Source organism: Cryptotermes secundus, unplaced genomic scaffold, assembly GCF_002891405.2.
Source record: "Cryptotermes secundus unplaced genomic scaffold, Csec_1.0 scaffold654, whole genome shotgun sequence".
NCBI classification, from domain to species: Eukaryota; Metazoa; Arthropoda; class Insecta; order Blattodea; family Kalotermitidae; genus Cryptotermes; species Cryptotermes secundus.
In genome coordinates, this window is record NW_019727402.1 from 328,890 (window position 1) to 343,539 (window position 14,650).

General features: G+C 36.3%; 1 protein-coding gene and 1 non-coding gene across 2 annotated transcripts; both read right to left on the reverse strand.

The window, feature by feature from the left end:
- Positions 1-263: 263 nt before the first annotated feature.
- LOC111864722 (60S ribosomal protein L5) lies at positions 264-8,457 on the reverse strand. The gene is made up of 6 exons (XM_023852204.1): positions 8,349-8,457; positions 7,790-7,975; positions 6,799-6,933; positions 5,453-5,655; positions 2,700-2,877; positions 264-525 (listed from the first exon to the last, which is right to left on the reverse strand). Exons 1-6 carry the CDS (start codon positions 8,349-8,351, stop codon positions 331-333), a joined length of 900 nt encoding a protein of 299 aa, XP_023707972.1. The 5' UTR covers positions 8,352-8,457; the 3' UTR covers positions 264-330.
- LOC111864729 lies at positions 5,735-5,813 on the reverse strand. The gene has a single exon (XR_002842842.1). It is a non-coding gene; the product is annotated as a small nucleolar RNA SNORD36 (small nucleolar RNA).
- Positions 8,458-14,650: the final 6,193 nt, after the last annotated feature.

The following is a 14,650-nucleotide window of genomic DNA, read 5'->3' on the forward strand; positions in this document are numbered from 1 at the left end:
ACTTTTAATAAGGAACATATTTAAACCAAAATATGTATGTGGTAAACAGCAATTCCAGTAAAATTTAGTGTGAAACATTATGTATGCTACCTGAAGTAGTCCTTTGCCCCTCTGTGCAAGTACTTTCACTCCTTAATTTTATATACATACATACATACATACCTTGCCACATTCTTGTTTGCACAAGAACTTGAGACTTAAGTATACATTATAATGAGGAAATTTCTATGAGGATGAAAACAGGTATATAGTAAAAGACTGTCTATTACATTATTTTCTTTATATTCTCAATTTCAGTAACTTCATCATTTATCAACCTTCAAAAAACCTTTATGCATCAACTTCTCCAGCTTCCAACTTCTTCTTCCAAGATGCCTTCTTCTGGGCAATTCTGTTCTTACGTTCAGACAAACTCATTTTGGCCCTGTTCCATCTCTTAACAACAGGTGGTGTTTCTTTCTGCTTCTTAATTCGAGCTGGGTCGGCCCGAATGGCTTCATGTGCTTTTTTATATATACCTTCAATCTGTAAAATACATGACATTATTCAGTCCCATAACATCCCTATCAAAAATGCCAAAACAGAAGTCTGTCAGAAAATGCTAACACAAAAATGTGGGGTCACACGGTGTTCATACCTTCATTTATAGCCTAAAACACTGGGCTAGATCATGACATAATGAAAGTGCACATTAACAAATTCTAAATTCCTTCTTCCTTGCAAGGTTTAGGCCCTTTAAATCCATTCTAAGGTTACACAAACTGTTCAGACTCCTAAAATTCTTTTTATTTGAAATTTTCAGTCAGCCTGAATAATCAGTTTTTCCTCCTTATATGGGCTTTATCTCTGGAATGCCAAGAAATGGCACTTCACTTTCATGATAATAATATCAATGTGAAAGGATGTCTTAAATTTCATACTCAAAAAACATTATGACCCATTCCTTTCTGAATTTCATACTGTAATATTTTTCAGTAATATTTCATGGGAATGCTTCTGAATTTTACACATTAAAAAAGAAAATAAAGCCTGGTTCAGTAAGATGGAAGTACTGCCCAAAATTATCACTGAATTCAGCATACCCATGAACTAGTTAGGTTAATTAGAATTCAGCATAAGTGAACATTTTTCCACATGTTCTATTCAGAATGACCTGAAATACAGATGCTTTATTCCTACTGCTTTCAACTTGCTTTAGAATATGCCATTAAACAGCCTGCAGAAACCCAGATGGAATAAAACCCAGTAGGACACAAGTTCTGGTTTATAATGATGCTAATTAACTGACTGAGAACACTACATGCCAAAAATAATAACATAGAAGCTCTATCAGTCGATAATAAGGGGGCTGGTCTGGAAGCAAGCAAACGCAAAATGAAGTACACGTCCACGTCTCATGATCAGAACAGTATCAAACAAATTAAAGGCCCCTTAAATTTTGGAATGCTTGCTACCACTCAGCTCAGAACCCAAAAACACAGATTAAAATATAACTGTAACTGTAATTTTACCTGTAGTCCACTTTGAAAGTGGAACTTGGTCTCTCTCAGTAAGGGAAGAAGATACTACTGCAGTGGAGGCCATGCCATAGCTCAGGCAGTTAGAAGCTTACTTCCCACCACGGCAGACCAGGTTAAAGCCCAGGTCAAGTCATGTGGGATTTGTGGTGGATGAAGTGGCACTGGAGCAGGTTTTCTCCAAGTACTTCGGTTTCCCCTGCCAATTCTCATTCCACTGACTGCTCCACAATCATCTTGGGCTAGTACAACAGGCCAAATAGTGGTCGAGGGATGAAGTGGACTCAATCTTACCCCACCCCAAGGAAAAAAAATCCCTTACTATTGTAGCCGTATTTGTACCCAAGGGGGAGTAAATAATAGGTTGGTAGAAACTGTGTACTGAGGGGCCTCACAATCTGTACTAGTCACCTAAATCAGGGAGGATAAGATTGATGGGGCACGCAGAACACATGGGAGATTTCAGAAATGTATAAAAAATGTCAGTCACAGAACCTGAAGGTAACAGATCTCCTGGAAGACCTAGGCATACACATATATAAGAAGATATTAAAATGGACCTCAAAAGAAATGCAGTGGGAGAGAGTCAACTGGATTTACGTGGCTAATGATAAAGTCCTGTGAACATGGTAAAGTATCTTTGTATTCTGCAAGAAGCAGGGAATTGGGTAGTTCAATGACTATTAGCTTCTCAAGGACTCTGTTTCATGGAGTCTCTTAGGTGGCTACCAACAAGATTATATAATAGCATAACCCAGAAGACCACAATTTAAGACTTTGTTTCACTATTAATTCTTAAATATATACATGCAGAAACACTAATTACATTAATAAATTTCAAGTACATTAATCATTTCTCTATGTTGACAAATCTAGCCTTGCAATGATGACTGAAACCTTTATGCTGCATTCAAACAGTTCCTAAACTTCCCCCCCCCCTCCTTTATCATGTAACACTCTCACTCCAGCTCAACAATCCCTACATTTAACAGATTCATCCCTAGTCTAGTCTTTCTTTCCATTCAAGCAACAAGGAAAACTTTACAAGAAGGGACATAATATTGTACATACATAGATGGAAACTTGGAAAAGCAAATTCTGAAGGGTACATAATATTCAGTACATCTTCCAAAAACACACAGGCCTTGCTAATAATAATATACATCAAGGTCTTATACTCACACTGTCTGCCTCTATGCCGAGTTTAATGTACTTAGAAAACTGCCGTTTGTAAGCTTCTTCATCATTTTCAGCTAGCTGACGCATGTACTCAGCAACATGTTGGCCAAATATGTGTTTTCTGTGCACTTCAGCATTAAATTCCTTACTTTCAGCATCATAACCAGGAAAGCGTTTTGTGCTGAAACATAAGACTGCATCTAAGTTTCTACAAAAACATATGAAAATATATACAGTTAAGGACACTGCTGCTTCATCCACCTATCATAATCTGCAAGTGAAAATTTTAGTAACCAGAATAATGAAATGAGCAATAATCACATAATTTATCACAATAATGTGTCCCAATTTAATTTACTTTATCGTTCTGTCACAGCAAAACATAGCTGAAAATGTTATGTATTAATATAAATGATATCTAAATCACAAGTAGAAAATGTTTACTGAAAATTAAACAGACAAAAAAGAAATAGCCAGAAAACTGGTCTTAAAATAAAGGAAGATTAAGTTACAGATTTCTGAGTAATAAAGTCTCAAATTTTTATATTTAAGTTGTACTTCACGGCCAGCATTGCACTTCAAATGGATGGAATCAACATTTCATGATGCAGTATCACAATTAATTTAGCTGGAATCAATTTAAAACAAACTGACACTCCTTTTTAAGACTTATCACAAATGTAATATATTCACTATATTCTTCAGCCTTTAAAATTAATTAGTTAACTATGATAATGAGATAGTTCTAACTATATAAATATATCCTCTTATGAATAGGTTTCATGTGTAAATCTGAATGAGCAGTTTAAAATTAGTTATTCACAAAATAATTAATTAATGTTAACTTTAAAAACGAATTCGCTACAAACCTGACACACAGACAATTTTAAACAAGATAAATGTATGAGTTTAATATAATAATTCACCAACATGATCTCTACAGGAGACAGAACCAATCAGTATGCCAAACATCAAAGACACCCTGCTACTTCAAAAGCAGACACCACAAAACAAAAAACTTGTTGAGTGGAACAGCTGATTTCATAACAGGGGCTCAGTCTCGTCATCAATTCATCATGATGGTTCCTATTACCACAATGACACAGGAAGACTTCAAGTGCCAATGATACCACATAAATTGAGAGAAGATGAATTGGGAGGTGTCTCGAAAGGAAAGGAAAAACCTACCAGCAAAGCCTAATCTGGACAGAACACGAAATAACATCTAATGGATTCAGTAGCATGGTATGAACTACACAACAATCTGTACAAAAATACATCGGATACTTTTGCACATATGTGGAAAAGAAAACAGGAGATAAGATGTAAGATTTGAGGCTTTCACGGCGGTGACTATGAAGAAAGCAGTCTTCTGGGATTTGGCACCGTGTATATGTGGTGTTAACCGACGTTTCGGAGGAACATATCGCCTCCATCTTCAGGGTAGAAGAAAAAATATAAGANAAGATCTTGCATCTTGGTCTCCACAATTTGGGAATTCCAACATTTATACAGACAGCAAGTTTTTTAAACAGTGCAGACATGTTACTGTTAAGGCTAATTTGGTAGGAGAAGTATCCAACTCTTCGACCTAAGTCCACACTGTAAGAAAACCTGCTCTATAGAACCAACTACAAAGAACCTAGGCCATACCATTCACGTAACAGAGTGCACTACTTGGGAGCACAGAAAACAAGTTCACTTAAAATTGCAAGATCAACTGTTTCATGATCCTGGTGCTTTCCACACACTGAAAAAAAAAAATTCCATGGCCTGCAGTCTGCAACCAAACTATACCCACTGAGCGACTGCCGCTTGTCAGTGAAGTTTTCCGTTCACTGTATGTATACAGATATCATTTAAAAAATGCTGAGATAAGAGGAATTGATAGGTCCATCAAGCCATGTTTTTCAGCTTTATATGCAATATATTTTAAGATGCCAGTTCTGATTTTGGTATATTGTATATAAAACTACTAATCAATCCAACTTTTAAACAGGTCTATATGTTTACTTCCCTAAATAATGTTTCAGTTTTGCAACAATGTATGTACCAGACAAAACTAGAAATCTGTGACCTGCAGAAATATAGTGAAAAAGCAGAAACAAAACGAAAGCACTCCCATTATTCTTACATAACTATAAAATGAAATAATTCCACTACAGTTTGAAGAAATCGTCAGTTAATGATTTTCCTTTTAACTTCCCTATATCCCAAGATTAGCAGGCCAATGCAATTAATTACATCAGATACAAGGGATTGATGTTTTGGGACACTGTATCTGAACTCAAAAAATTAAAATTCTGAAAACTGAATAACCAATATAAATAAAAATTAAATCATACAAAACAGAAACTTCTAAAATAGCATGACTACACATTGCAAATTTTATTTCTGTGGTTCAGACTGGGTCACAATTGACCAGTAAATATACTGTATTTTTTTTTCTCTTTGAATAATTAATGAATACCAAGTTCATGATCCTTCCTGAAAGTTGAGGGTTATGCCTGACCATGAAATTCCCCACTGGATCTGAGGGTCTCACAAAACTGAACGCTATTGTTACCCAGTCCTTCTCTCTTCCCTTGAGGTTCTGATTACAATTTTGTATGCATTTCTTGTATTTGCATCCACAGTAAATATCCTATTCCTTCTGAAACTCCATGATTTAATCAATAACATTACTTGAAGAGTATAAATCAATTATGAGGTTCCTCCTTTTATGCCACTGTAAAAAATGATCATAACACTTTTACCTGTGAGGTATATTCAGACCACCATCAACAGCTCCTTTCATAGCACCAAAAACACGTGCACCTGTAGTAGTGCGCATTAGACCAACATCAAGATAGCATCGGAATGCACCAGGACCATCTTCCACAGCTTCAACATTATACTCCTCTCCTGTTACTTCAGTGCAGCCTATATACAACTGGTCTAAGCCAAGCTTCTTTAACAGCTGCAGCAAAGAAACAACAACCTTAAGGAACTACCTGATTAATATTATGCAATACATTCATCATCCTCCACTGTCACAGGTTGTTCAGTATTAAAAAGCTCGTTTTAAAGTCAACAGTAATTCTCTTCTGTTATAAAAGAAAAGGATCATCATTTCAACCTGTAAAATAAATTTCATTGTGGATTTGACTGTAGGTCTTCTAACACATCTGTGGTGAAGAAACTACCGCAATCTTGTTCGTCTGTATGGCCAAACCACAACAGAGTAGTCCGCATATCTGAGCCATTTACTGGGTTTGTGGTCTGCAGTGTCCAATGCTGTTTCCTCAAAGTGTTCCATAACTATATTACTGACCACTGGGGAACGAGTGTGCCACTGCCATACTGTTTTTGCCGATAGAGTTCACTCTCAAACTGGAAGTACACAGTTGTTAAACAGATGTCCAGTAGTTCCCTTATGTCTTCAGCATGTAAAGAAGGGTCCACAGTGAGTATTTCTTATGAACTAAGGCTTCTTCCACTGGTGCAGTAGTGAACAGACTGACTTCAAAACTTACAAGGCAGTCTTAATTTTGAAGGCTGATCTCCTCTATTAATTTTATGAAGTGTTCATCACAAAAGAAGACAAAAGTATCTCTATTGCAATGGTATGAGTACTTTCACCACTGAATGCTGATAATCTGCTTCATTGATAAGAGTACTGGTTACATAAACTGAATTTCATTACAACTGAATTAAAGGTCTGTTGTGAAACTGAATATAACACATTTACTTCAAAGACACTACAGGAAAACCAGTGTGACTTAACAGCCTTCTGTACACCTCTCTTGTACTAAATTTTACCAAAATTTATCACGTTAGGAAGTAGATTCTTTTGAACATGAAGCATTCTAAATGCAACTGATACGTCAATGTTTTGCAAATGTACATGTCCCAATTAGAGAAAGCTCCGTTAAACTATCACAACTAATTCAAATACCATCACAGCACAGTAACAAACAAGAGTATTAACATAATGCTAGATGTTAATATAAAATCTTGTCACATGCTCAAACTACATTTCTCAACTATTCCTGAATGAGGACAGAAAATTTCACACACCCTTATCCCCCAAACAGCAGAATCAATTTCAAAACTAACTTACCCTTCGGGCCAATAAAAGACCCGTACAGTATGCTGCCGCATAGTTCGTAAGGCCAACTTTAATTCCGTAACGAGGCAATTCATGGCTATAAGCTGCACATAATATCATGTCACCCTCGATACGTGAATATGCGACCTGAAAAATTAACATTTCACTTACTCTTTGATTAAAAGTTATTTGAAACTAAACAAAAGACAATGTATGTTTCAGGTGTATTTCTACCCGGTGCCTCTACTAATAATTTGTAGGTGAAATGTTAATGAAATGGAAATAAGGTCACATGATGAGACACTGGGATATTCAAAATCCATTCATAAGATGGATTTGTGCAATCTTATTCAAGGGCAGAAAGACTTCCACATGGTAATGACTGTGTTGTAGTATTCACAACAGGGGACTCAGGCTTTATGGTGGATGGAATACTGAAGGTACAAATAAAACATAAGGTTTTCCTAAGCACAAGGTCATAATAAGGAAGAACAATCCACTTAATTACCTAATTTGGAGACTGGTGTTTCAAAGTTTAACTGCTGCATAATCATTCATCTGCATCATTCACCAGCACTACCAGCATGCTTTGTGAGGCCAACTGTGACTGGTGGTTGTACACTTTCATCACTATCCGGCAAATAATTTTGAGAGTGAAACTGCTATTGCAAAGTTGAAAAAGTATAAATTGTCAGGTTGTGATAAAATTCTGGCATAACTGATTCGAGAAGATGAAACATTACAGCATTAATTACTCATTAATTTCATTTTGAGTAAGGAAGAGTTCCTTGAACATTGAAGAGTCTATTATTGTTAACTTAAAAAAAAAGAGGGCGATAAAACTGACGGCAGTAATTACTGAGGAACATCAGTGTTATCAACTTCATATAAAATCTTATTCAGTATCCTCCTCTCAAGGTTAAGTCTGTATACAAAAGAAGTTGTTGGGGTGGGTTCCAACATGTCACATCACCTACTGCTTAGACTTTTTCTTTTGCCTTACCTGGCAAGTGATATCCTTGTTCGAAAATCGAACTATAAGTCGGTACTTGGGTGTGTTATACTTATTCTTGACTTGAATGGTGAGTCGAAGACGAGCATAGTAGTCAGTTTTACCCTCACGACGCCTTTTGAACTTAACTTGAAAGCGCTTGAAATATTGCTTATTCTTGACGACCTTTACGAATCCCTGTAATATATCAGAATTTAAATATTACAGCAAAAAAAAAACTTGAAAACATGGAAATGCGATGGAATCCACATCGAAAGAAAATTAAAGTCTAGATTTCAATTTACAAGTAATGACGTTTAATCTACCACCCTTCTCATTACAGAGTAACAGTACAAATCCTGTCAATTAATACAACATACGTATATTTACAAATGCTTCTATAATTTACAACAAAACAAGCCGCCATTTTTTCTCCACTACACGTTGGCGAAAAAAGCTGTATCGCCAAGTATCATCGAAATCCGACTTCAAATGTAACCAAAACTACTTTCATATGTACCCTACATGATCAGTAGTCCCAGTACTAAAACCTCATTTAAAATGAACTCACCATCTTGGGTCAAAACAGGATTTAAAAGAGGGCCCCCTCAACTCACATATGAATATAACTCCCGACATAGACAACGCAGCAACCCGAAAGACACTGTCTTCTCTGCCGTTCTCTGCGTTCTCTGCCACTGTTATTGGCGGGCAATGTGACCGCCGAGACGGCTCAAATACATTATGCTGCCATCTTATCCTCCTCGCTCAAAATATTACTGCAGCCACTGCCAAGAGTTCAGTCGATAAGAAGGTTAACTACTATCGAATTAGTCTTCGGTCAGTGTCTGGTACTAACTTATGTGTATTTGGACCCCCGAATACTGTCTTCGCAAAACAGCAAAGAATAATGTTGCCACCCTCATCTCATGTACCGTAGAGGTGCTTAATCAATTTTTTTAAAGTTCAGGTAATAGCACTTCATTCATAACTAACAGGAGAAAGTTCCACAGCAGTACCTATACAGTTTGAAAATTTCATTTACCTCAATCCACTCGCCTTCTTGGGCAGAATTTTTCATTCAACGACAAGAGAATTTTAAATAATTATACATTGGAATTTTAAATTTTGAAAATTCTTATAAGTAGAAAAATTCATGATGGTTGCATGTATATTATATGATTGTGATGAGTAGCACTAATATGGATCCATATTAAGACAGTTTAGTAACAAGAGATGTATTTGATAAGGCTGCCTGAAGATGGTTCCAAATGTGGACCGAAACATGTAGCAACTATGAAATAAAACGAATGTGAGCAGTTTGATTGGTTTATTTTTATTGTTGTGTTGATGGCCAAATACCACCAATCATGATAAACAACAGACTGCAAACACTGACGATGATACTTCTGCTTGTAAACAGTTCAATGTCAGGTCTGCTGGACCCACACATGCACCATTACAATAGTGGGAGTCAAGGGTAATAAAGGTTAAAAACTCCACACTGCCATGATGTGGCCAATATAACACAGGAAAACAGTAGGATTACTACTGAAGCCATTTGAGTGGAGTTTAAGCTTTAGAACTGGTTCTGTGCAGTCCCTAATCTCAAACAATCTGGAATTTTCTTTAGCTATGTGTCAGGTAGGTACTACAACAGATTACAGCTAAACATAAATGTTAATCGGGGCATACACAACTTTGGGAACAACAGTGCAATGAATGAGTTAAAGAGCATCATTGGGAACAAAACCTGGACTCATCATTATGAATCTGAAAGCAAAGCATGGAAGAAAAACACATTAAATCACCACCCCATAAGCATACATACATACATACATACATACATACATACATAGCTTCACAGATCCATTGCCCATATTGGGTCGAATATTGAGCTCGTCAGATTAATTAAAAGTAGTTGCGATATGCAACCAAGTCCAAATAGACACAACATATATATACAATAGAATATAATACAATTAGGTATTTGCCATATATTCATCAATAGAATAGAAAGCTTTCAAGATAAGAAAGTCTTTCAGTTTTTGTTTAAATAAATTAACATTATCCTTTAAAATATATAATTTATGTGGCAAATTATTAAAAATTGTTATAAATGTATAATACACTCCCTTTTGTATAACGGATACTCTAGCTGACGTGATGTGTAATCTATTTTGTACTCTAGTGTTAATTTTATGTACACTATTATTTGTAAGATAATTATTTTTGTTTTCGATTACAAACATGACCATGGCATATATAAACAAACAGGGAACTGTAAGTTCTCTGAAAGCCTCTCTACAAGGACTTCTAGGCTTCATCATTTACATTGCTCTAATTGCTCTTTTATGAGCCACAAAAACTCTTTTCATTGATGACGAAGAAGAGCCCCAGAAAATAACACCATATTTAAGTTGAGCTTGACAGTAAGCACAATAAGCCATTTTTAACACTTGCCTACTTACTATAGGCTGTAGTTTTCTAAGCACAAAGGTTGCAACACTCAACTTATTTGTCACTTCATCAGGGTATTTTTTCCCAGCCGAAATGATTGTCCAGGCACACACCTAAAAACTCAATATTTACAGAAAATTTAAGTGTTTGGTCATTATATTTTAATATGTAATGGATAGTCCGTGGCCTTAGGGGTCATAAATTTCATTACATGGGTTTTTTTTTAATTTAGTATTAATTGGTTAGCTTGGAACCATCTATATACATGTTTCATAACTAAATTTATTTTGTTATTAAGGCTACTTATATCCTGTGAAGAGACAATAAAAGTGGTGTCGTCAGCATATAGAACCATATGTGCCAACCCATTTAGAATTCTAGGTAGATCATTAACACCTTGCAGACCGGTGATTTAAATATTTAAATCACCCTGGGGACCGGCATTTTTATACCTACTATCCTAACTTGTGCACTGTTCACTTTAAAAATTAATATAAAATCTCCTAATTAATTTTATGAACTAAAATTTTTGGAGAACACTTACCAATGCTGCTAGAAGTGCTTAAGTGTGTGATATTTCTGGAAACACTCCCCTTTGTGAAGTGGCATTACACACGCAAATGTAGACAGTCATACTTGTAGTCCTCTTTTGTGAACTGCGCAAACATGGCATTGCCTAGAAGGATGCTTCCCCTTGGAATGTTCACTCTTCACAATTTTCACGAGGGTATGTTTCCACATATCACCCGAGAGTCGCCCAGGGGTGCCCACATGAAGCCTGTGTGGGTTGTGATTTGATGGGCTAGGCTGCACTAAGTCTGTCTGACTCTGGTTNTAGATCATTAACACCTTGCAGACCGGTGATTTAAATATTTAAATCACCCTGGGGACCGGCATTTTTATACCTACTATCCTAACTTGTGCACTGTTCACTTTAAAAATTAATATAAAATCTCCTAATTAATTTTATGAACTAAAATTTTTGGAGAACACTTACCAATGCTGCTAGAAGTGCTTAAGTGTGTGATATTTCTGGAAACACTCCCCTTTGTGAAGTGGCATTACACACGCAAATGTAGACAGTCATACTTGTAGTCCTCTTTTGTGAACTGCGCAAACATGGCATTGCCTAGAAGGATGCTTCCCCTTGGAATGTTCACTCTTCACAATTTTCACGAGGGTATGTTTCCACATATCACCCGAGAGTCGCCCAGGGGTGCCCACATGAAGCCTGTGTGGGTTGTGATTTGATGGGCTAGGCTGCACTAAGTCTGTCTGACTCTGGTTCTGCCGCCACCATCTGGCCTGTAGCCCAAGCCTTTGCCACATTCATCAGAAATGCATTGTATTTCAATTTTGAATCAGGGTTTAGATTTTTTTTTTTTTTNACCAATGCTGCTAGAAGTGCTTAAGTGTGTGATATTTCTGGAAACACTCCCCTTTGTGAAGTGGCATTACACACGCAAATGTAGACAGTCATACTTGTAGTCCTCTTTTGTGAACTGCGCAAACATGGCATTGCCTAGAAGGATGCTTCCCCTTGGAATGTTCACTCTTCACAAGGGGAATGTTCACTCTTCACAATTTTCACGAGGGTATGTTTCCACATATCACCCGAGAGTCGCCCAGGGGTGCCCACATGAAGCCTGTGTGGGTTGTGATTTGATGGGCTAGGCTGCACTAAGTCTGTCTGACTCTGGTTCTGCCGCCACCATCTGGCCTGTAGCCCAAGCCTTTGCCACATTCATCAGAAATGCTTTGTATTTCAATTTCGAATCAGGGTTTAGATTTTTTTAGATTTTTTGCTGTCCCCGCAATGTTACTACGCGCAATGTTATTACCTGCATTATCGTCAGAGCTACTGTCAGTTTTACAGTCTGTGGCCACAATTCTTTGTTCTCCCCTTTCACTGCCACTCTCTGAATCACCATTAATATGCATCTCACAGACAAGCCAGGTCAGCTAGGTCTTCGGAGGAGAATTTGTCCCTGATCCATTCTCCCCACTACCTACTGGTTGATACACACAGCTTGAAGAAGGCAAAGCATTTTCCTTTACAGTTGGTTAAGTAAACATCGAGGTCAAGTTACTGATGGCTAATTAAATATTCCAGAGTCTTATCACGTATCTGCAGGCGGTTGCGTTCAATGTAGGTGGTGCCAGAGCGATGTATAGCATGTTGCAACGTATCGTGTCAGAAAAGGGCCAATTGGCCCGCCCAGTCCGCAATGCTATAGAAACGTAGAGGGCCAATTGGTCCCTCCGGTCCTGAATGTGTTAATATATACATTGAACAACGAAGGTCCCAGTACAGATCCCTGTGGAACTCCATGTTTGCTAGTTTTCCATTTAGAAACATATGTAGTTGAGTCTTGAGTCTGTAGAATGATTCTTTGCTTCCTGTTATATAGGTATGTTTCAAGCACTTTTAGTAGAGATCCTTTATTCCATAGTGTTTCAATTTTTGGATAAGCAGTTCGTGATTGACACAGTCAAATGCCTTAGTGAGGTCACAAAAAATCCCCACAACCATCTCCTTATTGTTTCATGCTTTATGAATATAATCAGTAACCGTAAAATAGCTTTTTTGCGTCGACACACCCTTTCTTAAACCAAACTGATTATCTACAATAACATTATTGTTTGTTAAATGCTGTATTACTCTGTTATATATTAATTTCTAGAATATTTTGGAAAACCTTGTCAACAAGGAAATGGGCCGGTACTTAGATATTTCCATAATACTGCCTTTCTTGAAGCATGGTATAATATTAGTATACCATATTTACGCATGTATAGGCCGCACATTTTTTGCAAAAAATTCAAGTGGAAAACTGGGGTGCGGCTTATATTCGAAATCACACTTCATTTTAAAAAATTATATTCATAATTAGTAATACAGGGTGTTCTACTCCTGAAATAATATTCCAAGAAAATTATTTTTTCTATAATTTGTCTGAAAATTGTGCTGCGGCCTATATACGCATGCAGCCTATACATGCGTAAATACGGTATTTTAACCAATCTGGATAAATTCCAGTGGTTAGGGATAGATTAAAAATATGCATAAGTGGTTTAGTAATTTGATTACTACACAGTCTTATGAATTTGATATACCATCATATCCGCAGGAACCCTTACTCTTTGGTAATGAAATTACACCAGAAATTTCTGACGATGTAATTGGAATATTAACTATTTCAGGAAATTTGTCAGTAAGACTACTTATTGTTGATAACCGCTCATCCTCAGTTTTAGGATATTGACTAATTAATTTCTCCACTGAATCTATAAAATAAGTATTAAAAAACCCAGCTGCTTTATTAATTTAAATTTTGATTTTACTGTTTTTGAACTCCGCTGGAGCCGCTTTTCTTTTAGCTACACAACCAATTTCATTATTTATAATTTTCCAAGACATTTTAGATTTTTTGTGGATTTCGTTAACATTTCATTATAGTAGTTCATCTCTTTAGCTTTTCTGATGACTCTTTTTAATATGGAACAGTAACGGGAGTAATATTCTCTTATTTTAAGATGATGAGTTACTCTACTTAATGTAGAGGTATCTTTTACTTCTACACGGCACTTTTATTCCACCAGTTATCCACCGATTTTTATGCCCCATATCCATCACAAATTGCATGGGGAAGCATCATTCAAAAATGACTATAAATGTGTTTAGGAATGCATTAAAACTTACATCTACTTCCATACTACTAAATATATTAAAGCTCAGTTCAGACACAATATACAATGATACCGAAACATCTTCCTTGTGAACATCAGACATGAACTGGCATTTATGTATACGACTGTATTACTTTTTAATTACTCCTGTATTAATTATGGTTCTAAAAACTAGAACATGGAGACCCTGATAAATGTAAAGGACAATTTAAAATTAATATCAATATTTTTTTTATTTTATAAATCACTAAATCAAAGCAATACAATAATACACTTTCTACATAGAACCTTGGGTACAAATGTGAAAATCATATCACCATATAAAAATTGTACATAGAAATAACTGTATAGGACTAAAAATGTATATGAACAAATTAATACATACTCAAATAAGTGTCCAGTGATGTTTCACATTCAGTGATGATTCACTGGGAAACTATGAAGGGCCTTCTGATATCTGATGTTATATATATTTGCAGGTATTTCTTGAATGATGACATTTTGAACATACAGTAGAACCTTGGTAATCCAAACTGATTTACAGTATCCCACTCCCCAAACCTCCAAAAATTACAAATTTTATTTAATGCGCAGACCTAGATGGGATTTGGAGAAGTTATATGCTCAAAGACAAAGCGTGCAGGAGACCCTAGAAGAGAAACTCAGTGCAATTGAAAGTGAAAGCAGAAATGCTGAAGTGCAGTGGAACAATATAAAAGAATG